We start from the raw sequence: 25,859 nt of genomic DNA on the forward strand, positions 1-25,859 counted from the left end.
GGAGCCTGCTGCACTGCTTTTATTTTCAAAAACATGGTGTCGCTTTACAGCCAACTGGAGACTGTATTGTCAGTGGCAGAGCCCTTCTTAAACCTAGAAGCGCATGTGCAAGTCTATCTCGCACTTTAATTCAAATAAATAATTCTCATCTGAATTACACAGAAACTAATTGAAGATAAATATTTATAGTTTGTGCAGATTCTCTAACTTATATACTTGTAATGATGAATCACTGCGAATAATGTCCAGATAAATCTGTAAAAATTCTCCTTTCTCTTTACTTTTCTCAGAAGTAACTTTCAATAGGCTCCCTTCAAGCTCCCTATTCCCTGTATATATAATGAATTCATAGATCCACAAAGCTTCTGCACTGAAATATTTAATATGCAAATACCAGTTTATATTTTACATAAATGAAATGTTAGAATTTGTATAGCTAGAATTCATAGCACTTCAGGGCTCTACAATCATTTATCTACCCTGGTACTGATGGAGAATTGTTGACTGACAGAGATCAATAAATCTATTATATCTGATCTATTTTCTGTTCCATCAATTAAGTACTTATTGTTCATTGCAATATTACAAATTAAGTTAGTGGATACTTTAGCTTAAAGGGACAGTCTACTCCAAAAAGTGTATTTGTTTTAAAAGATAGATAATCCCTTTATTACCCATTCCCAGTTATGCATAAACAACACAGTTATATTAATTTACTTTTCACCTCTGTAATTACCTTGAATCTAAGCATTTTCTGACAGCCCCTGATCACATGATTTTTATTTATTATCTATTGACTTGCATTTTATCCAATTAGTGCAATGTCAGCCACAACTCCAGGGGCGTAAGCACAATCTTATCTATATGGCTCACATGAACAAGCACTCCCCTGTTGTGAAAAGCATATAAAAAAAGCATGTGATAAGAGGCTGTCTGTAGTGGCTTAGAAACAGGCAGAAATGTAGAGGTTTAAATGTTATAAAGTAAATTAATCTAACAATGCTGGTTGTGCAAATCTGGGGAATGGGTAGTACAGGCTTTATTTCTCTTTTAAACAATAACAATTCTGGTGTAGACTTTCCCTTTAAGGAAAGCTGTTTGCAAATGATGTCATGTATGTACTGTAGTAAAGAAATAATAAAGGAACATACTTAGAGCCATTGTATATACAGACACATGCTTTACTGTTGTCCCTATCAAGAACACATCTGCCGTTATCCAGAGTCTTTAAACTGTCCAACAAAGAGAGCTAACATTTATATTAATCTGTGTCAAGAAGTCAGTCATTGCTGTCACAAACTGCCATAAGGGCATCAGCAGCTGACAAAGGAGCCCTGTCACATCAACCTACTATATTATGTGCTTCCTATAGGCAACATTATGTGCCTGTTTGACCCCCTAGACATAAGGAGACAAATATAAACTCAGCTATCCAAAGCATAATCACACCTTGTTTTATAGAGGTGCCCTTTCCATGTGGCCAGTGAAGGAAGAAGGGCTATTTAACACTTTTGCACAAATTAATGTTTGGAACAAAGATATTGGTTGAAGGAAGCTTTTCAACGTAGGCTCTCCCCTGTTCTATAAAGGAACTTTAAACACTTTGAGATGGTAATATAAGATAATAATGTATATATATATATATATATATATATATATATATATATATATATATATATATATATATATATATATATATATATATATATATATATATACTGTGTGTATATATATATATATATATATATATATATATATATATATACTGTATATATATATATATATATATATATATATACATACACACTTTATGTCTGTAATATACTTTCAGAATTTATTTTGTCCCCTTCTCCTGTAATTCCATTTTGAAATTGTAAGCTTTTCAGTTTATATTAGAAATGGAAGTGCAGAACACTGTTATATTCCTCACAGAACTTTGACCCAGAGTGACTCTAAAAGGTGGATATCTGCAAGTCGAATGGAAATTCCCAGTTAAAATGGATTTTCTGCAGGCTACTAATATTTTGTGTCTGTCAGACTGTAGCAATTTTCCTTCTGAGCAGAGACACTTAACATCCTATTAAGACATTTTAAACCATTAAATCATAAAATAAATGCGCTACTCTAAAGTGATTACAGCCAAATCTTGTCTTCAGTGACCTGGAATTTCCTTTACTTCTGGCTCAATATGTACATGTCTAAATAAGCCAGAAAAATCCAATTTATTTCAAAACTCTTATCCAATTTGTATCCTTACATAGACATTTATCAAGAACAGTTCCATAAATGGCCCTTGCAGCCAAACAGAGAGAAAAAACACAGACTATATCATTTTTATCATTGTTATTCGTCAGAAAATAATAACATTTAAGTAAAAAAAAAAAAAAAAGATTTGTAAACACAAAATATTTTTATTTACTTCCAATGTACAATTATAAAACATTTTCCATGCTAACTGAAACAGTTATCGGATCCCGAAGTTACTATATTACAAACAACATCTTAGCTGTTTTGTACGGTGAGCACATAATCCGAAACGCGTCATCCTGCTATATTTTAACCCTTATTTGTAATTTTATGTCAAGATTTAATAAACAAATTGGACTTTGTCCCTCACTGTGGGCTTTCTGTTGATTCCTGATAATATTTTGTAAAAATATAAATGCAACTGCAAAGATTTGAGCTGTGAGGAAATTTCTACATAAGCAATAAATAGTGTCCTATTAATAGTGACATTCAAATTGACCAAAAAATCCTGTTTCAGGCTTCTTTATGCCACTGAGACTGGCAGAATGCGCATATACGCGGTGTTAAAAGACACCTTTTTTGATGTCCTTCAATAGTTTGCTGGGACAGATGTATTTATAAAAATGATATTAGTTGTTTAAATATAGAATAAATGAGTGTAAAGTTTTAGGGCATAAATATCAAGAGCTCACCGTCACGGAGTAAAATCAAGTGTGTTTTTTTGCAGCATTACATTATTATGTAGGTGCCTTTCCTTCACAACCAGAACCTGATTAGCAAGATAAACAGTTGTAAAGAGAATTAAAAGTACTGAGAAGACTTCTTAGAAAATCTTAGCAGGCCAGAGAGCTTTAAAGGGATAGGAAACCCGTAAATATTCTCATTTGCATTGTACAGAGCAATGCCCTCTAATGTATATCACAATATACTGTGTATAACAAAGATTTAACATTGTTATACAATTTACTTTAATAGTTTGTAAACTAGCCCAAGCCCTCCAAAATCCACTGCTAATCTGCCAATAATATCGATTGTTTGCACATATCAGCAGAATCCATTATGGTCCCCGGCACATGTGCAGTATAACCCGTACGCCTCTGCTACATCACAGTAATGCTCATATACAGGGGTCAAGTCCTACCAAAAAAAGTGTGGGAACTCACCAAGACTTTCACCCCTCCCCCTCAAAATTAATACTGTTTATATATTTATAAAAAAAAAAATATATATATATATATATATATATATATATATATATATATACACACACACACACACTGTATTTATATGTATATAATCTATACACTTTGGTTAATGAAAACAAATTAAATCTAATGAAGGCATGAATGGTTGCCTTTGGGCCTGAGAATCCTCCTCTCTCATAGAGTCATGCCCACTTAAGGTGCAATAGTTCAATTTCTGCTGAAGTGAGCTAAACAACTCAAGATCAAGCCACACAGAAATGTAAGCACAATGTGTTACACACATTGCAGGGTTATCACACAGCAGGACTGCTGACAGGCTTACATTTAGTGTATTGTAGGAAGTGTTACTGCCCATTACTAGAAGATCTCACTATCCCTCTAACCAGACTGTGCTCCAGCTCCTCCCACCAGCAGCAGCAGTGTTTACTAAAGCATTTCTGTTCTCTGTCCAGAGGGAACTTAGTTCCTCCTGTAAAAATAGTGCAGGAACTCCGTTCCCATGCGACTTGACCCCTGCTCATATAGTTCCAGGCAGAGTGTTACTGTAAATGAGCAGGCAGCAAGAAGGGTTGTACGAAGGGCTCGTTATCTTTCAATGCTAGTCACTAAGGGGCGCTGACTATCACCTCTATTCCCTCCCACAAGTATATGGATCATCACTTTCCCGCCTTAGCAGCGTGCATACTGGAAGCTGTCAATCAGATGGCAGAGGAACTGCACAATATGTCACGTAGATGTGATTGCTTTGCCCATCTTAGCTGCATAATCATTAGCAAAAACGCCCTTTTTGCATGAGGAATTATTGGGCGAAATGCCTAAAAAGGAAGCGGTTTCTGATTAGCTTTGATGCGTAAACGGCCAAACTACAGCTTTTCAGAAGGGCAGATGACTATTGTTTTTTTATTAGGATAAACAATTTGAAAATTTAATTTTAAACCACAGGCTTGTCGTTTAATGAAATGTGTAGATATCAGACAGTGCTCTCAAGTTTAATCACTGATAGCCAAAAAGTTTAAAGAAAAAAGAAGCAAAACAAAAAGAGAGAAAAAAATCATAGTGTAATCTCATAACCAATGAGTATCAGAATAATGTGGGTGATTATGCTCACCTGGTTTACCCTCAAATATATGAGGTATTTTATATGATTGCATGGGATTTATATCCCCATTGTGTTAAAGGTGAAACCGGTCAATGCCTCACGTTAATCCTCGTTTATATGAGGTGTGTTATGGTATATTTATATACTCAGTAAGGATTCAGTACTCTAATGTTCAGCAGAAAGAAGCTGACAATGGTTGTAAAAAAGTAAACCAAAACACCTGATTGGTAGCGTACTGTAAGCGAAAGTTTAAAAATTTATTTTATTATTATTATTAAAAGCACAAAAAACAATAAAAGTGTGAACAGTATTAACTGCCACAGATAAAATAAATCAACAAGTCCTGTAGTGTTCAGTTTTAAATCCCCAAAGCTCCTGTGTTCGCTTGTAATAGAAAATGTATTTAAATAATCCAAACTGGAAACATCATTCCAAAGTATACTATAGAGCTGTGTATACTTATCAGTTTCTTGAAGGTCTGGTGTAGGCACACTTGTGAAAGGAGAGTACGGCGATTCCGTGGTGGAAACAAAAACAGCACCAATGTTCTGTCAAGAACTCCAATTCCTCGAAAACTCTAATCTGACGTCACTTCCGATAAATCTTCTATGTTAATATCTGTTTTGCCTCTGTCTGGGGGGGCGCACCGCCGATCCTCTGGCATACACCCCAAGTAAACCTTGGGTTTAGAAGGGGGGCTTCGCCCCCCTGTGAACCCCCCAGGTGAAGGCAAAATAGATAGTGTAGATAGGCAATTACAGTGCCCATCTGATTGGTTATGAGTCCTGTCACTCACTGGATACGGACCAATCAGATGTATAGATTCACCGGAAGTGACGTTAGATTTGAGTTTTCGATGTATCGGAGTTCTCGATAGAACACCGGTACGGGTCTCTGTGATCCTGGCCCGCTAAACCGGATGTGACGTCACTCCGAGTAGCTCCGCCCTTCACTTGTAGTTTAATGATGATAGATTTATTACATGTGGTCTTTAAATAACTTATTTTCTATACTTTTTAAATTATTGAGCCCATAATCTCTATAAATTTATAGGTACCATCATGTTGTACTCTAGGTTTCATGTATCTCCTCTGCTGAGGACAATAAGGAACAAATAAAATAATTACTATAGTAACAATCTGAAGTTAGTCCTTTACATAAAGTGTAATATTATAGATTATTATTATAGGGATTATTATTATAGGGAATGGTAATAAATTGCTTGTAAGACACAGCAAGGATATCAGGGCCAGGCACACTGCAGGAATCAATAATAAATTAGCTCAATAGATAAAATATAGACGCCGCTAACACCGGATATCATTATAAAACAGCAGATTTAAAGTAGAGCTATATCAGCTGCATAACAAGATAAAATGACCCAGGCTTAAAGGGACGTGATAGTCAAACTTAAACTTTGTGATTCAGATAAAGCATGCATTATAAAGAACATATTCAGTTTACTTTTATTATAAATATAACGTCATTCTCTTGGTAACCTTTGTTGAAAAGCATACCTAGGTAGGCTCAGGAGCAGTACTTCTGGGAGCTGGGTGCGGATTGGTGACTACAAATAAATGCCTCTTTTCATTGGCTCACCACATATGTCAGCTATCTCCCAGTAGTGAATTGGCGCTCTGGAGAAAACTTTAACTATGTGTTTAACCCATTTGCAGGATTTAAACACATGGGGGGTTGATCAAAATCCTGAGGGGATTTTTAAAGAAAAATAATAAAGATATATGTCAGCAATAGTGCAATACTATAAGGCTCTGACACATTTGAGGAATTTTATTTTTGCCCGTTTATGCTTCATTGTTTAATTTAAAATAAGGCATTGTTGTTAATCATGTAAACCAGTATTTGTCTTGTTCTTCTTCCAGAGAAGCGTCCCTCTCCACCAGTAACACAGAGGCAAATGTGCTTTTAGCCAGTGACAATACAAAACCAATACTGTAGTACCAATTTCAATTGCAACATAAACACTTTTTACCTAAAGGGACACTGAACCAAAAATGTTTCTTTCGTGATTCGATAGAGCATGCAATTTTAAGCAACTTTCTAATTTAATCCTAATATCAATTTTTCTTCGTTCTCTTGCAATCCTTATTTGAAAAAAATGGCATTTAAGCTTTTTTTGGTTGAGATGTCTGGACAGCACTTTTTTTATTGGTGGATGAATTTATCCACCAATCAGCAAGGACAACCCAGGTTGTTCACGAAAAATGGGCCAGCATCTAAACTTACATTCTTGCATTTCAAATAAAGATACCAAGAGAATAAAGAAAATTTGATAACAGGAGTAAATTAGAAAGTTGCATAAAATTTCATTCTCTTATCTGAATCACGAAAGAAAAAAATTGGGTTCAGTGTCCCTTTAACATATTTAGGCAAAAAAGGAAATAAAATTATATAAATATATAGATGAGAATATTTGTGTGTTTGTGGAACTAAAGGGGCGGTGACCATAAAAGGTTTGGGAACGACTACTCTACATCATTTTCTTATTGCAGCTACAGTATATGTCCCTTTAAACATAACTATTATCCATAAATTTCATTAAAGTTTTTTTTGCGCTCCTCCACACCAACAATAATAAATGAATCCCCCCAAACAGCATCCTTAAAGACATTCATAATAACAAGGGTATAACAGCATCATATCATGGGAATACACTAGCTAGATTTATGAAAAAAATGAACTTTTACAGTGTATGATATTAAAATATGTCAATTACAGTAGAAAAAAGAAACAAAACTACCTTCTGAGTGACAAGGGAAATGCTACAGAGAGATTCTCAGAGTATAAAAAAATAATAAGCTGGACATTGGGCTACTTATGTAAACACTTAAAGAAACATTATAGCTGGAAAATGACTAGCTCTTATGCAACCCTATGTGTTTAATCCCCAAAGGGTTTCCAGGCAGCAAACAGCTGGGGCATGTGACTTCTACTGCTGATTAGGTCACCAGCTGTTTCAGCTTGTGAACCAGCAGTTTTCTGCTGCTCCTGAATGGTACTTTAATTATGTGTTTAATACCTCTCTGTGTGTGTATGAGAGGGGTGTTATACACATGAAGTTGCAGGGTTGCTGGTTCTAAATTAAAATCTTGAATTAGCGCATTTTATTTCCCACTATAAAGGTCTTTAAACCACTGTGTGATGATGACTGACTAAAAACAATTTGTAATTATCATCAGATTCTTTCTATGAATCAGTCATTTTCCATTCATTTATTCAGTAAGTGGGTATTTTATAGTGATGACAGCACATTATTTATGTAGAAAAAATGCCAATATACACAACTATTAAGGCTGCACTTATATCCCATATAGCCCCCAGCTAGAGCGTAGAGAGAAGCTCACATCTAATGGGTTTTTCACTCTGCAGAGGCCTCTGAGCAGTAAGCAAAATACTGTACCGAAAGCACATTTACAATTATATCATAATAATATAATAGAACTATAGCTGTTTGACAACTCTCCTGTCTATGACAGCAGATCGAGGCATGCTCTCTAGCACATGTCATGAATATTATATGTATACCATTGTTACAATGTCTGTTTGCAAACACTGTTGCAATATAGTGCTCAGCATGGGCACATACCAGAGCGGCCTATCTAAGTATGCTCTAGTAAAAAGGAGCTAACTCTAAACAAAAGGATTCCTAAAAAGCAGGTATATATTTATGCATATAATTATATTTATTTATTTAAACAGATATTTGTAACTACCTCTGATGAAGAAGTAAATACTTCGAAATGCGTAAGGTGATACCTACAAAGTGTGACAGTGCAGTCTTCTCACATACTCTGTTGTGACCGGCTTTCGTTTGAATTTGATACCGCTATGCTACATTTCCTTCCTCTTCTTACACGAACACCGCAATTCCTATGCTCACTTTGGAATGACGGTCTGTGAGTATTTACCTTAACGAACACAGGGTACTGACGCCTAAGAATCCCCCTTCGTTCATACCACAGCACAGTTACCACTCTTATGCTATACTGCCACTTACATTTGAATGGCGCTTTGACCAAACTAGCGATTGGACTAAACAACACCACGCTAATCTGTTTTTCCTGTTTGCTGCATAAGGTTGCATTTCTGATGCACAACTTGAATGAGTGTTTGTTATAGCCCACTCTGATATTTAACATATAGGGCATATAACACCTAACAGTCCTAACAAGACCTTAAGTGAACATTGTAAAGGAAAATCTAAATCGTAGAGAAACATACCTATTACCTGGACATTTAAATAGCAGGATAAGAAATTTGCCTTCAGGATCTACTGTGTTTATAACCATTATACATATCTCAACGTTCATTTACTACACCTATTGGGGGACCTATTGAATAAGTGTACATACATTTCTGACATGCTAAAATCTTACCTCATTATGGATTGAGGTCTTAACATGTGAGTGTATTTCCTACCAGATTGTATAAATAAATTACCCTTGTTCTACAGTATTACGCTAAGTATTCTTGCTTTCCTTTTTTCCTATATCCAACTGAGAATATGAGAGCCTGAGAGATCCTAATCGAAGTACAATACTCCCACGAATCACTGAGACTCCAACTATCAGAAAAGTTTCTATCGGGCAAAGACCATATATACAACTATAGAGACGGACCCTGAGAGGGAAACACACTCCCCCAGCTTGGACCTATACATCTGTGACACCTGGACCAGTGGTCACTAGAGACAAGACAAAGACACTTCCTATATGATCATACCTTACCTCATACGATTGGGGTAACATCCGGTAAGGAGACATCCTTTCACCTATCTACATATATGAATATATATGCTATAGAACTCACATATCATTGTGTTTTTTTACTCTGTATTTTGCTGCGCTGTACTACCCAGAGATATTCTTTCTCTTTAATTCACAGATATTTGTAATACATTGATTTTTTTTAAGTCACTTGCTCCATTTGATACACAAAACTTTGATTTTGACGTCTTATCTCTTTATAAAGTTTGTTCCCTTCACATTACTGCTAAATACACTGCAGGTTGATGTTTGTTGGAAGGGATTTATGATGTTTTTCCACAGTCCTTACTTATGTTAATCATTGTAATTATAGTTTAGTTGTATAATCTTCATCAACTTTCTTTTCATTTTTTATAGTTTGCATTAAAAGAATATTGCACTGACTGCTTTTAGTTCTTTTAGCCATTCTGCATTATAGTTGCTATTATCAGCTTGTATATTTCACTATCTAAGTTTTTTTTTGCCATAGGTGCAAAATTCCACAAATCCACTTACACCAAATGATAAGTGATATAACTGCAGCCTGACAGATGCGTACCGATTGGTTGCAGCCTCCTTAATTTGAACCTGCAACAGCTATTTATACCCCTGCTTTGTAAACCCTCTCTGCCAACTTAAAGGGACACTCAACCCAGTTTTTTTCTTTCATGATTCAGATAGAGCAGCAATTTTAAGAAACTTTCTCATTTACTCCTAACATCAATCTTTATTTGTTCTCTTAATATCTTTATCCTAAGCTTTACATTCCTGCTTTTCAAATAAATATTACAAAAGAACAAAGAGAAAATTATAATAGGATTAAATTAGAAAGATGCTTAAAATTGCATGCTCTATTTGAATCATGAAAGAAAAAAATTGGGTTCAGTATCCCTTTAAAGTGATGGTAAACGTTACACATTATAAAATCAGGTCCGAAATCTAAGCAATATTTTAGATGGACTTTAATTGATCACTTCTAATAAAAATGCACTGTAACTTTTTAATCTAGCCGTGCCTTTCTAATACCCCATGATCCGGCCACCCACTTCAGAACGCCTATGTGAAGTTGGCACCCCATGTTTGTAAAAACTGAATAAAGATATACCATTCGTTTGTGCTGTGTTTGTGCTGATTTGTGCTGCAAAAATGAACGTTTGTGCTGGTTTGGTTTCGGAGATATTGCGCATTATATTTGCTGAAAATACGCCCACTTTGCACCCCATGTTAATTAATTTTAAAAACAAATATACCATTTGTTTGTGCTGCGTTTGTGCTTTTTTATGCTGCAAAAACGAACAAAACTAGACTGTTGCACTGCGTAACTACACTGCTGCGCTGCATAGAAAACTGGCGACACAGGTTTTTTTTTTCCGTCGCCAGGAATGTAAACTCCCCCTAAATGTTTTAAAAACAAGTGACTAAAAAAGAAGTGACTTATATAAGAAAACTTGCTGGAGTGCTTTTAAGCGCTTGTTAACTCTAAGCAAGTTAATATTGGGCTGTCTGTGGTTAACATCACATTACAGGCAATTAACATGGCAACAAAGAGGTTAAATTGGCTAAAGGAGGTTTATTAGGCCTAATGGGGTTTGAAGAGGGCTATATTGCAATTTAATTGAAAACTTCCTTTTTCAATTAAGTATTGAGTTTCTACTTATTCACTTTGCAGTTACATTACTTAAGCTATGGGTTGGGCTCCTTCACATCCATTTTGCTTCAATAACCCCATGTATGCCATATAAACGGGTATGTTACCATGTTAATCCCTTAATGCCCAGGGTCGGATTTACATTTTGGGTGCCCGTAGGCACAGAGCACACTAAACAGAGCACATCGTCCTTGTTTTCTGTGACCGGCGGCTTCCATGGGGGCAGGGAAGAACCCCAGCATAGGCTGCCCAATGAAACGGCTGCCTGTGCTGGACAGGCGTTTCAATGGGCAGCTTACACCGAGGTCCCTCTCTGCCCTCACAGAAGCCGGCGGTCATGGAAAAGAAGGAGGTGCACTCTGAATAGAGTTCTGTATAGAGTGCAGCGCATCCTCCTTGTTGCTGGTGTTCTGTCAAATTAGTTGACAGAAAACCAGCAATTAGGCACAGTAGGCATGGGCACAGTGTCCCTCTTTGCAGGGCGCCTGTAGGCACATGCCTGCTCTGCTTCATTTGAAATATGGCACTACTAATGCCACATAAACCACTCAAGTGCAATGTTAACCCCCTTACATTAATCTTTCTGGTGCAGTGTTAATCACTGGTTTTCTATATTTCCCCTAAAAAACATCCACAAATTGTCTCCATCCAGCACAATAGTGTATTTTTATTTACAATTTATTACTTGGTGCAGACTGAGGATACATGTCATAACATATGTGTAATGTCTCAGTAGGCAAAACTACACAGATTAACTAAAATATTATGTGCGATATCCACCAAACCGGCATAAACAGGGAACAAATAAATATAGTTGTATGTAACATTTAATAACATAAAGTGAAAAGTCAGTGGGGATTGATAACATATAATATGCAGTATCTTCAAAACCAAATCCACCAAACATTTCTTTTTGTGGCACAAACGCAGCACAAATGAATGGTATATTTGTTTTTAAAATTGAAAAACATGGGGTGCAAAGTGGGTGGAGTTTAAGCAAATATAATGCGCAATATCTCCGAAACCAAACCGGCACAAACATTTGTTTTTGCAGCACAAATAAGCACAAACACAGCACAAACAAATGGTATATTTGTTTTCAAAATTAATTAACATGGGGTGCAAAGTGGGCAGAGTTTCAGCAAATATAATGTGCAATATCTCCTAAACCAAACCGGCACAAACATTTGTTTTTGCAGCACAAATCAGCACAAACGCAGCACAAACAAATGGTATATTTGTTTTTAAAATTGAATAACATGGGGTGCAAAGTGGGCAGAGTTTCAGTAAATATAATGCGCAATATCTCCTAAACCAAACCGGCACAAATGTTCATGCTTGCGGCACAAATCACCACAAATGCAGTACAAACAAATGGTATATTTGTTTTTAAAATTGAATAACATGGGGTGCAAAATGTGCAGGGTTTCATAAAAAAAAATGCACAATATCTCCTAAACCAAACTGGCACAAACATTCGTTTTTGCGGCACAAGTCAGCACAAACGAATGGTATATTTTTATTCCGTTTTTACAAACATGGGGTGCCAACTTCAAATAGGTCTTCAGAACCTTTATTTATGTGAGCTAACAGTTTGAACTATTCTCCAATCGGTATTCTAGCTATACGTGACTAATTTTGTTGCTAGAGTGTCGAATGGAGAACAGTTCCAACCGTTAGGTCATCAAAAAAATTTTGAAGTGGGCAGCCGGAGCACGGAGTATTAAAATGGCACGGCTAGAATAAAAAGTAAGTTTATCATAAGTGATTAATTTAAGTCGTAAAATATTGCTTAGATTCCGAACCTGATTTTAAAACATGTAAAGTTTACCATCACTTTAAGAGTTGAAAGACGAAATGTATTCAACTGGGATTGACTAGCAAGGCCTCCTCTTAATCAATGGAGAGTTCACTCATGCAATGGTAAATATGGAAAAGCAAATGCTCCCCACAATTTGCGATGAAATGCGGACAGGTTTACAATACATGAACCCTGTTTGGTTGCAAATTTATAAATCTAGCCCAAAGTAATGGAGTATTCTGAGAAGGAAAACATTGATGGGGAGAGTGAAGTTAACAGCGAGCAGGGGCACACTTTCAAAATGAATCACTGTAAACAATACAAATCAGATCACTCAGCTTTCAACATACTGTATTTTACAATCACCCCTATGTTCATATGTATGTGTTTTTCTATAAGTGTAACAAGTGTTTTGAGCATTTTGACACAATCTCACTGCCTTTCAGTTCGCAAAAAAACAGAGATCTGCAGGAGAAAATGTTTAGAACATACGCCGGACCTGGTGGAAAAATTTCAACTACTTTTATGGAAGCCCCTGTTCTGCTCAATAACAAAGGGGAAACATTTTGCAATAAAGAGATAATAAGATTTGAATTTCATATTAGAAATTATAATTTTACAGCTTTTTTGCCTGCACAGTTCACTTTTATTACAATTTCTGCTGTGTCTTAAAAAAAATTTTTCCTGTGTAATTTCAATACATTTTCTGTAAAATACAATTTTTGAAGAACAGTTTTGTTAGGATTGTTAATGTGATTAAACATTTTTTACTAAGTGCTTTATTTCAATGTCATTTATTCGTTTCATACAATTTTATAAATATTTTTTTTGATGAATCCTATTTTAATGCATCGCCTTCATATATTTAAAAACAGGGACAAGCCCTTTGTTAGACACAGATAACAAGCTAAAAACTGCCTTTAGAGAATTCTAACAGATTTATTAGTAAATCTCACAAGCCCACAGAGCTTCAGAAAATAAGGTCCTAAGTCTAAACTAAACTGCAAAACATGAGATTGGCTAAATCAAGACTATAAGTTAAAAAGTTCCAACACATTCATTCATTCTTAACCTTTATTAAATCAACTAAGAACAACCATGCATACATTAACAATGGCTAGGATATGTTAAAAACACTTAAACCCAGGTGGTTAAGAGTGTGAGTATACTCTAATAAACATCAGTGATATTATCTAACAGCCTGCAGTCAGACCCCCTCTGAGAAAGCGTTCTTTGTGAAACGCGCGTCAGGGGTCCGACAGGAGTAGCTTTGTCTCTCCTAGTTGTTCTTTTAATTGCTTACCCTGGTTAAAATATGATCTAAATAACTATATTATAATATATTCTACAGCTGTCAGTCTTAGCTATTAATTGTTAAATGTAATTTAGCCCTCGGATTGTAAGGGCTTAGTTTAATCAAGCTTACTCTGACTGTTATTGTATGCATGGTTGTTCCTAGTTGATTTAATAAAGGTTAAGAATGAATTAATGTGTTTGAACTTTTTAACTTATAGTCTTGATTTAGCCAATCTCATGTTTTACAGAGTTTACGCTTATTCTACATTTGTGGAGCTTATTGCTATGTACTAAATTGTATTTCTACTTTATAATTAGTCTATCTAGTTGTCTTGCTCCAATTAAGACTCCACAACAGGTATTGATTTTAAATTTATTAATAATAATATAGAATCTATATAACAAGTACATCTACGTTTAATCAATACCTGCAATATATCTTTAACTCTAAAAAAAACCCCGTACTTCATATGTTCTAAACTGCAAAAACGGAACCGTTGTTCAGAAAAAAATGCAACTGTTTTAAGTGCACCATTTGTGCACCTCTATTATGAGATCACTATTATGTAGTGACAGCGCGCTATTTTGTGAATTACAATTAATAGTGGTTTATTAAAGGGACACAGAATCCACATTTTTTCTTTCATGATTCAGATAGAGCAGCAAATTTAAGCAACTTTCTAATTTACTCCTATTATCATTTGTTCTTTGTTCTCTTGCTATCTTTATTTGAAAAAAAAACAGAAATGTAAGCAGAGTAGCCGGCCCATTTTTGGTTCAGCACCAGGGTAGTGCCTGCTGATTGTTGGTTAAATGTAGCTCATAAGTTTACATTCCTGCTTTTCAAATAAAGATAGCAAGAGAACAAATAAAATGTGTCTGCTCTATCTGAATCATCAATGAACAAATTTGGATTTTGTGTCCCTTTAATTATTATATATGGCTGGTTACTATAATAACCCTGGAAGGAACTTCTGACCCAAGTCATAATAAGCACTGTAAGTACGTCATAGAGATCCCAGTGCTACTAGCCAATAACCCGAACTGGTAACCTCCTCCTATTGCAATAACTCAAACCGGTAACCTCCTCCTATTGCAATAACTCTAACTGGTAACCTCCTTCTATTGCAATAACTCTAACTGGTAACCTCCTTCTATTGCAATAACTCTAACCAGTAACCTCCTCCTATTGCAATAACTCTAACTGGTAAGCTCTTCCTACTGCAATAAATCTAACTGGTAACCTCCTCCTATTGCAATCTAACTGGTAACCCCCTCCTATTGCAATAACTCTAACCGGTAACCTCCTCCTATTGCAATAACCCTAACTGGTAACCTCCTCCTATTGCAATAACTCTAACCGGTAAACTCCTCCTATTGCAATAACTCTAACTGGTAACCTCTTCCTATTGCAATAACTCTAACTGGTAACCTCCTCCTATTGCAATAACCCTAACTGGTAACCTCCTCCTATTGCAATAACTCTAACTGGTAACCTCCTCCTATTGCAATAACCCTAACTGGTAACCTCCTCCTATTGCAATAACTCTAACCGGTAACCCCCTCCTATTGCAATAAATCTAACTGGTAACCTCCTCCTATTGCAATAACCCTAACTGGTAACCTCCTCCTATTGCAATAACCCTTACCCTAACTGGTAACCTCCTCCTATTGCAATAACCCTAACTCTAAACCTCCTCCTATTGCTATAACTCTAACTGGTAACCTCCTCCTATTGCAATAACTCTAACTGGTAACCTCCTCCTATTGCAATAACCTTAACTGGTAACCTCCTCCTATTGCAAACAAAATTTTGAATAAAAATATCAGTGCACACTGGATTAGAATAAGATATCAATTAAATGGAAAATACTAAAATAATTTAAAAATATATACACATGTATATGTTATCAATAATGCAAAAACATTTGAAACAGCTGATTTTGCCTAGTGTAACTCCACCCATACTCCACATTTGTATACTTAAGTTCTGGTTACAAAAAAACAAACAAAAAACTTGTAAACAAAAAGGTTTAGATAATGCAATTCTCCCAGTGTGTGTGTCTGTGTGTTTTTTTTTTTTTTGGGGGGGGGGGTATACTATGATTCTCCATTGTTCTCTAAGTGCTGGTCTTTAAAGGGACATTATACATTAGATTTTTCTTTGCATAAATGTTTTGTAGACTATCCATGTATATAACTTATACAGTTTTTTTTTAGTTTTTTTAAAATGGATAGTTTTGCTTATTTTTAAATAACATTGCTCTGATTTTCAGACTACTAACCAAGCCCCAAAGTTTTAAGAGAATACCAACATATACCTATTCCAGCTTGCTCCTGTTTGTGTAAAGGGTCTTTTCATATGTAAAGAATGGTGGAGGGGGAGTATCTGCTATTTCCCATTTGCAGTGGGTGTTCCAGTAACCTTTTAAACAGTGCTAAACTGGGAGATTCTAAGTAAGTTTTTAAACGGTTTTATACTGGATTTTTATATCAGTAACTGTGCATATTATTCTTTATAGTAGTGTCTATTACATGCAGTTATATAAAAATTGGTATATAATGTCCCTTTAAGTAAACAGTAATAAAGAAGATAAGGAGGAATTTGTGAAAATTATAAGACAAGTAACATAATGAGGTATTCTCTCCCTACAAGATCATCCCACTGTATTGAGTTGTGGTTTCAGGAGGCAAAAATGTATTTCATATACAAAAATATACCTAAAACAAACCATTTGGAACCACATTAAAAGGGCAGTAAACTTACATAGTGCAGAATTATATAACATTAGCTTACCGGCAGCTTTATACACTAAATTATTGCAAAAAAATTATATGTAAAAGCTCCTTTTACCAGAACACAGCTCTTTGCTCTACTGAGCGGGTCTGGTTTTTCCACAGCGCATCCGGCAACACTGTCTAGTCACAGTGTGCCTGGTCGCGCCATTACAATGAAGGTAGCTCGCTCCTGCTACTAGACCAGAGCGGGGGCGAGCTACATACATTTTAATGGCACGGCCTGGCACACTGTGAGTAGACAGTGTTGCCAGATGTGCTGTTTGTAAGTTTACTGCCCCTTTAAGGAGAAACCCATTTTTTAATATCCTTGTTATAAGAAGTTATTATTTAAATAAGCAAATCTTACCACCTTTCAAGTGCCTCTCTTCTTGAGATAACAAACCTTATTTGGTTAACTTATTTCCATAACTTAAACCATCCATTTTTCTTAAAGGGGCATAAAGGAGAAATAAAATATTCTAATATGCTAGCTAGAAATTGTTACTATTGCACTATTGCTTGAACAGACATATATGTTTAACGCCAGCAAAGTGCCAGTGGGCTTGAAAGCTATACACTTATGCTGTATAGCTTTCAAGCACTGGCTAACTTTAACTATGTGCTTAATTAACACTGTTATAATAATAATAATAATAATAATAATAATAAAATAAGAATAATAAAATGCTCCAGCACATTACAGTATTTTGTCATTGCCTCTTTACCCTCCTTAAAAGAATTCTTCAGTGATGTTAAACAATGTGGGAGGAGTGCATTCATATACATATTTCATACCCATAAAAATGATATAGGAGGTAAAATATCTTACTGTGAACAAACTGTTCTATCTCCACTTATAATACATTACCTTTAAAACACACCTATTCACAGCTTCTTAAAGAGACACAGTAGGTAAAACCTTTATGTAAGCATGAACCACAGTTAAACCTATATTAAAACTAGCAAGAAATACTACTACTACTACAAATACTGCAGTATGCTCAACCACTGGCCGATGCAGCCAACTAGCACAGCAGTACTTTATGTGTAGGTCTGCACAAACATAAAAATATATAGTAGATTGTATTCAGCACAAGAAAATGACATTTTGCAAACAGAAGAGATCGTACATTTTAACATACACAATCAAATGAAACAGAAATGAACGGAAAGAAACATATTTAAAGGGACGGTAAACACAAAAAAATACTATTGTTTAAAAAGATAGATAACACATTTACTACCCATTCCCCAGCGTTGCACAACCAACATAATTATATTGATATAATTTATAACCTTTAAACCTCAACATTTCTGCCTGTTTCTAAACCACTAAAGACAGCCCCATAATCACATGCTTTTGTATTTGATTTTCACATCAGGGGAGTGCTAGTTCATGTGAGCCATATAGATAACTTTGTGCTCACACCCGTGGATTCTAACAGCACAGCACTAATTGGCTTAAATGCAAGTCAATAGATAAAGTCATGTGATCAGGGGTCTGTCAGAAGATGCTTAGAAACAAGGTAATCAGAGGTAAAAAGTGTATTAACATAACCATATTTTCTGTGCAAAACTAGCGAATAGGTAATAAAGGGATTATCTATCTTTTAAAACAATAACAATTTTGAGTTGACTGTCCCTTTAAGTTTACCATACACTTTGGATGAGAATATTGTTTTTTTGCTGAATATCTAACATAAGTGTTACCTGTTTATTAGATGCATGTGATACAGATTACTCACTCCTCACCTTGCTAGTGGCAGCTGAATTAGTTGAAGATAAAGAACCTAAATGAACAGCTTAATCAGAAACCTCTAGCTATATTCACAGCCACAGTCAGTCTGTTCACAAGTCATAAACCCTTCAACTGGTATACGGATGGAAATAGCAAATAATTGGTACCTCCATATTGCAACCTAGGTTTCCACTTATCTAGCTTGTCTGCTGAAGGACAATTACTAGTGCCAGATATAAAACAGACAATAAAACAGAGAGTGCAAATGAGGCTGTGTGGGATAAAGGTTTATTAAATAACTATGTAACCGAGTTTCCACACATACTTTATAATAATAAATATAGTAGGATTGAGAAAACCAACAATTTTCAGAGTTTATCTGCATGAAAAGGATACAAAATATATCATGAAATTATGTTGCAAATTATTTTGCATATTTGCATATTATTATTTTTTTGTATTTAAATAATTAAATAGATTATATTATTATCCTAAACTGTTTAATGTCAATTTAAGCCCTTTAATAATTTTCAACAGCAGATGCCCATTAAAGTGTATGGAGTATTTGGGTATTTGTTGTAGATAAATCATTAGATAAACTTTTCTACAAATAAGTTGCAGTTTCTAACAAACAAACACATTTTTTTTAAAATTTCTTTTTGCCTAAGAAATTCAACTTTAAAGATTATTAAAAGTGGTGGATAGTATTTTCAACATTTATTTTAATACAGTGTTCATAAGAGTGATTTAAAGGGACACTAAACTCAAACATTTTCTTTCATAATTCAGATAGAGAACACAATTTTAAACAACATTCTAATTTACTTATTTTATCTCATTTGCATTATTCTTTAGATATCCTTTGTTGAAGAAATACCAATGCACATGGGAGAGTCAATCACGCGAGGCATCTATGTGCAGCCACCAATCAGCAGCTACTAAGCCTATCTAGATATGCTTTTCAGCAAAGGATAGCAAGAGAATGTAGCAAAATAGAAGTAATAGAAGTAAATTAGAAAGCTGTTTAAAATTAAATGCTCTTTCTAAATCATGAAAGAACAAATTTGGGTGTCGTCCCTTTTACTCAGAGGGTCAATCTAGCGGAAAAGTAAACTGTTCCATTTCAATCGAAAAATGTATATTTTAACAAATGATCTTATGTTACTATGTGCTTAACGCCTTCTAAGGGGTATATTAATAAAGTAAAGCACCATGTGCACACCCTGCTGCTCCAGATGAAGAAATAGCCAATGAAGGATGGCATATGTGTGTATGCTCATATTATCAGCTGTACACTCACCTGGAAAGGTAGTCTCTCTCTATAAGGGGTTAAACCCACAATAACAGAAAACAATGTGTTAAAAATAAACTGCTATAGTAAAATAAGACAGGTTGTTCTTTCCTTTAAAGGGACATGAAACACATTTTTTTTTCTTTCATGATTCAGACAGGGCATGTAGTTTTAAACAACTTTAAATTTTACTTATATTATAACATTTGCTTTAGTCTCTTGGTATCCTTTATTGAAAAGCACCAATGCACTACTGGGCATTAGCTAAACAGCTAATGAAAAGGTGAACCAAAGAAAATAGGAATTTATGTGCAGCCACCAATCAGCAGCTATTTCCCAGTAGTGCATTGCTGCTCCTGAACTTTGAGCTTACCTATGTATTCTATTCAACAAAGGTTACCAAAAGAACAAAGCAAATTAGATAATAGAAGTAAATTAGAAAGTTGTTTAACATTGCATACTTTATCTGAATCGTGAAAGTTTAATTTTGACTTTTACTGTCTCTTTAAGGGGGTTAAGGGGAGTGGAAATGAAAGGCAGTGTGGAATAAAACTGTAGATCTATGGGGGGGGGGGGGGGGGGGGGGGGGCTTATTTCTTGCTTTGGAATTAAGCCAGCAGGAAATACATCTGTGGGCTGCATATACCTCATGGTCAGTCTATTGCCCACTACTGGTTAACTGTAAGACCTTTCTATAAAGTAGATTGTATTTGTCACAAATAAGTCACCTTCACATTTCTCTTGCTTGTGTTCATTTTCCAATACTTTGCTGACATTAGACAATTAAGGAATATAAGTGACATGAGAGGTATCTGATAGTTCATTCTTAGAAATTATCATTCTGTTTCTTACTAAGATTAAAAATCTGTTATATTAACCAAGAAGACATTTTTGGATCATTAGTACTAATAACTGAAATGCTCATAAGCTTCCTCATTTCACAGATGCCAAAAATTCATTAACTTACTAAAAATATATAATAAGCAGCCTAAAGATAGATCTACTTCCCTCCTGTAGCAGAGCCAACAATTTCACAACATACATTAATGTGCTGATTAACAGCTCACTTTTTGTACTGTACATTGATAATGTCTGGAAAGCAGAGGTCACAGCAATAAATCCCTAGATAATTATATGGGAGTAATGCCAGAGATCAGACTGCAGAGCTAAATAATCCACTGATTTATATATATATATATACACACACACATACATACATATATACACACGTACATTTATATCTATACACACACACACACACACTATATATATATATATCTATACACACACACACACACACTATATATATATATATATATATATATATATATATATATATATATATATATATATATATATATATATATATATATATATACTGTGTATATATATATATATATATATATATATATATATATATATATATATATATATATATATATATATGTATTACATGCACACTACACATTTTACAGCTGTTAACACAATGCTTGGAGAGGGTATTAACCCTTTCTAATGTATAAAGCAATCTTCATTTATGGGGATTTATCTTTAAACTGTCATAAATTCATATAGTAACATTTTAAAACACTGACAACAAAATATTGTTATATTATTGCCAATGACATTGGAGGGATGCTGTTGTTACTTAAATATAAATCTGGGGTATACAGGAACTGGACTGGAGCATTCTGAGTGAACACATTAACATCTATTTAACTCTATACACTGCTGGTGCATATAAATTAAAGCTTGCTTAGATTGACCTTTAATGTTATACACAGTTTGTACCTATTCCTGGCTTTCTTTATAAGCAGCTGATTTAGTAATACAATAAATGCAGCACAAGTCAGGACAAAGCTAAACACTAGATCTAATGCAGACAGTATGAATGAACAAGGCAGATGCACATACATGTATGCATGAGGTATAGCATTCCATGCCCTGTGCACCACATACACAACCACCCTGCAAAGCTCCCCTTCTACTCACCTATAAATAATATAGGGAAGGTTATAAATAAAAGGAACACATGCGGCACAACATTGAGAGCATCCACAAAGCAGCCGTTGTTAAGAACTCCTTTGTCCACGTTGTATGCATAAGAATTATTCTCAGTGCCACAGAATGCCAAGGACATGATGGTGCTGGGGCTGGTTTACGCGTACACACAGGAGGATGGTTGGGGACACAGTGTCCTTGCAGGGTCAGCAGCACAGGGGCATTGCTCTCTACCTAGGGAACATAGAGAGGAAGGTGCAGGAAGCAGGGTGCTGGGTTGGCCCCATGGCAGCTCAGGAGGTGCCTATTTCTTTTGCCAGCATCAGAGCTGAGGTGATGGGCAGGGGACACTCTTGGCTTGGATGGGTTTTCTTTGCTTGGAAGCCACCTTGAGTCATCACAGAAGAACCAGACTAAGCTGTGTGTACTCTTCTCAGGATCCCAGTCTGGAAATAGCCCTCCCCTGCAAGAATTTGTCAGGACTGGTGATGGAGTGACAGGAGGGTTGGGGGCATTGTGTCCCCTCCCTAAAGTCAGATTGTTGCCCTTTGTCGCCTGTAGCTTGTGATTCTCCCGACCTTTTTTTCTTTCTGCTACTGAGCCTCTCTTAAAGGAGCCACATCCCTTGTCCTTTATGTTATTTCCATACAAAGCAGCACTCCCTGCTAGCTGGAGACAGAGCTGCAGCCCCACTGTTTGCAATGAGCTGCAAATCAGAGAATTACTGCCATCTGTCCCTGGGTTATAGGAACATATCCAAACACATTCTGCTGAAATGTATGTGTTTATGGCACTGTTTTTAATACATTAGAAAATACTAAAAACACACAGATAGATAGATAGATAGATAGATAGATAGATAGAGATAGATAGATAGATAGATAGAAAGATAATACATAGCCAATTTATTCAATCTAATATCTAATGTATTTAATCTGTCTATCTATCTATCTATCTATCATCTATCTATCTATCTATCTATCTAATCTATCTGTTTGTACTGCCTGTCAATAGATATAAGGTCAATTTATTTAACTTATTATCTACCTAATATATATAATCTATCAATCAATCTATCTATCTATCTATCTATCTATCTGTCTGCCTGTCTATCTAGCTATTTATCTATCTATATATCATCTATCAATCTATTTATTTAATCTGTCTATGATCTATCTACTATCTATCTATCAATTATCTATCTAAACTATATGTGTCTATTTTCTAGCTATCTATATCTATCTATCTATCTATCTATCTATCTATCTAAAATCTATCATATATCTGTCTATCTATCTATCAATTATCTATCTATCTTCTATCTATAACATAAATAATCTTTGTTCAAGCAAACATCTTTAAACAGGTTCAAGAATAGCATCCAGCCTGATTTAACCCCTTATCTACCAAAGTGAGAGTTGTTTAAGCAGGGCTTTCAATACACAGACAGCTTTAGTATTAGAAACAAACAGCTTGCGCCCCCTAGAGGATGAGTTGGAATATACAATTCACTTCTTGGTTTAATCTTCAGGATAACTCTTGTTAATGTGTTAATATTGGTCAAAATAAGTATTTCAAGTAACTTCTGAAAGTAAAAGGGCTATGACAAACACTCCTAGGAAGGTCTGAATTGAAAACCTGTACACGAGGAACCATGTTCTATGCCCTTTGGCTGCTAAATCATTTCCCATCTGTGTGCTAAGCTGGTTTTGAGCTTTTTGTTGCAGTTTGCGTTTAAACAGTAAAGTTTGTGTGAATAAACTATATAAATCATATATTGTTTTTCTCAGCAGACCCAGACAATTCAAAATATACCATTATTATATGTGTATGTATCATCAGGTTTAAAACATAGTGCATAAAATGTGAAAAACTGTATTTTTTTCTCCGGACTCAATAAATAATAGCATGTAATTTTATTTTTCTAAGCTCTATCATCAAAACCTGTGTTGATAAATATTTGCCGTATGTAACCTGTCTGAAATAATACCTGATTTATACTATTTTTTACGATACACCATTTTGCACATTTCATCTTTTTGAATGTTTGATTATTCATCAACACATACACCTACAATTGTTTATATACATTCTGGATACACTTTTTAGTCTATTGGTTGTTGTATATGATTGGAAACAATTAATAACATAATTCCTAATATATTTTTGCCCCAATATATAACATAAACTTTCAAGATAGCCTTACCAATTTCATGTTCGCCTAACATACAGAAGGTCCCAAGTTCGATTCCAGTGGAGTCCCAAATATATATATACATCTTATTAATAACATAATTCCTAACATATTTCTGCTCCAATATATACCATAAAAATAGGCCTTCAAGATAGCCTCATCAATTTCATGCTCGCTTAACATACAGAAGGTCCCAAGTTTGAGTCCAGTGGAGCCATAAAATATATATATATACACATATATATTTTTATCATTTTTTATAATTTTTATATGTCACTTATTTATAGTAAGCATTTGTCACGAACATTTCTTTTTTAGTTTTATATTTATAAGAAAATTCCTTTTAGTTTGGTTTTAAAAATTTGAGTCATTTATTAAAAAGACCAAATAAGATTATCTTCTAGACATTGTGAGACATGTAGATCAATTTATATATTTTGCATCAATACTAATCCTTTTTGCAAAGAATTTTAAACAAGACATAAAGGTAGCTTTTTTATTTATCCATTGCCTAGCACACATTAGGTCCTGGGTTCGAATCCAACCAGGAGATAACACACATGTTAATATATGTCCAGTTTACTATGATATATATTTTTTTCCAGATATATTTGGTAAATTGCGAATAGGATTTTTGTATATACTTTTTATTTAAGTGTTATCTGTGCGGTCACAATTGTTCAAATTGTTATACAATGTATCAAAAGTTAAATGTTTTTGCAATTGCAACATTGTTAATAGAGTTGACCTTTTGTTTCAATTCCGGGTCACTGTGGGTTTAAATAGATCTCTATTGTTAACTATGATTATGCCTGATGAAACGGTCTGGAATAGACTGAGAAACGCGTTGCAAAATAAATACTGTTTGTTTTATACCACGACCCGGTATTTTTGCTTCTTTCCACAATTTTTTTGAAACAGGACTTTTACCACGGAACCTTTCATACACTGACACTGTCAGTTTTGGAGAAAAGTCTCGGTGGCGTGAGTGCAGCAGGAGAACACCTATCAGCTTGCAGCTCACCTGGTCCGGCCATTGGCCCTAAAAAACGTTGGTGGTACTTTCTAGACACCTATCTGGATTCCACAGGTCCTCTGGGTGAGACCTCCAGAGTACTGACTGCTGGAATTTGAATGTCAGCCTGCTTTATCGCACCTTATTCATTTAAGGTGCCACTTTCCTTGTGAGTAGTTTTTTTGCACATCACTTTTATATTTGTTGTTTTAACGATTCACACTATGTTGGCGCCCCTTGTTTATCTTCCATTCGGTCTGAAATAAGCAGAAATTAAGAACATTTCACTGTTTTTTCGCACTGTTTTATTGCAGGTATGTCAATTTGATAAATTATCAAAAACAGCATCTTAGAATTTACTGTACTGTTTTCAGCAATTAAACAGTTCTAGCCACCTGAGAAATTAAAATGGGGTACAAAAAGCACACATTTGCAGAAAGTACAACCCTTGGTGCATTTAAATGAGGGGCTACAAGTATTTCTAGCATGAATTTGGGGTGTGCAGGAATTAATGGAATAAGTTGCATTGCTTAAAAACAATAATATTACTAAGCAAAGATCCGTATTCCACTTATTTTTACATTGTCTATTTTTGTGCTAGCAATACATGTAGTCCCTCATTTGATGCTAAGGGGTGCACTTTCCAAAAATGTGTACTTTATTTAATGTATCTTAGTTTCCCTGGTTTCTACAGCTGTCTGATTGCAGACATCACCCATAAAAGTTAAGAGGCTATTTCAAGATTGCCATGTCTGCAATTAAACTGTTCTAGCCACTTGT

At 35.0% G+C, this 25,859-nt stretch overlaps 1 protein-coding gene across 5 annotated transcripts in view; it reads right to left on the bottom strand.

The window, feature by feature from the left end:
- Window positions 1–22,545, bottom strand: part of ABCC8 (ATP binding cassette subfamily C member 8) — a 594,664-nt gene extending 572,119 nt beyond the window's left edge. For 4 of the 5 annotated variants that reach the window (XM_053720648.1, XM_053720646.1, XM_053720645.1 and 1 more), the window contains exon 1: window positions 21,862–22,544. In XM_053720648.1, the coding sequence (XP_053576623.1) occupies window positions 21,862–22,009 (148 nt within the window). In that variant the 5' untranslated portion in view covers window positions 22,010–22,544. Of the gene's footprint in view, window positions 1–21,861 lie in introns of all 5 variants that reach the window. The other variant, XM_053720647.1, reaches the window with a different exon arrangement.
- Between the last annotated feature and the right edge of the window lie 3,314 nt (window positions 22,546–25,859).

This window comes from Bombina bombina, chromosome 7 (assembly GCF_027579735.1).
Source record: "Bombina bombina isolate aBomBom1 chromosome 7, aBomBom1.pri, whole genome shotgun sequence".
Taxonomy (NCBI): Eukaryota; Metazoa; Chordata; class Amphibia; order Anura; family Bombinatoridae; genus Bombina; species Bombina bombina.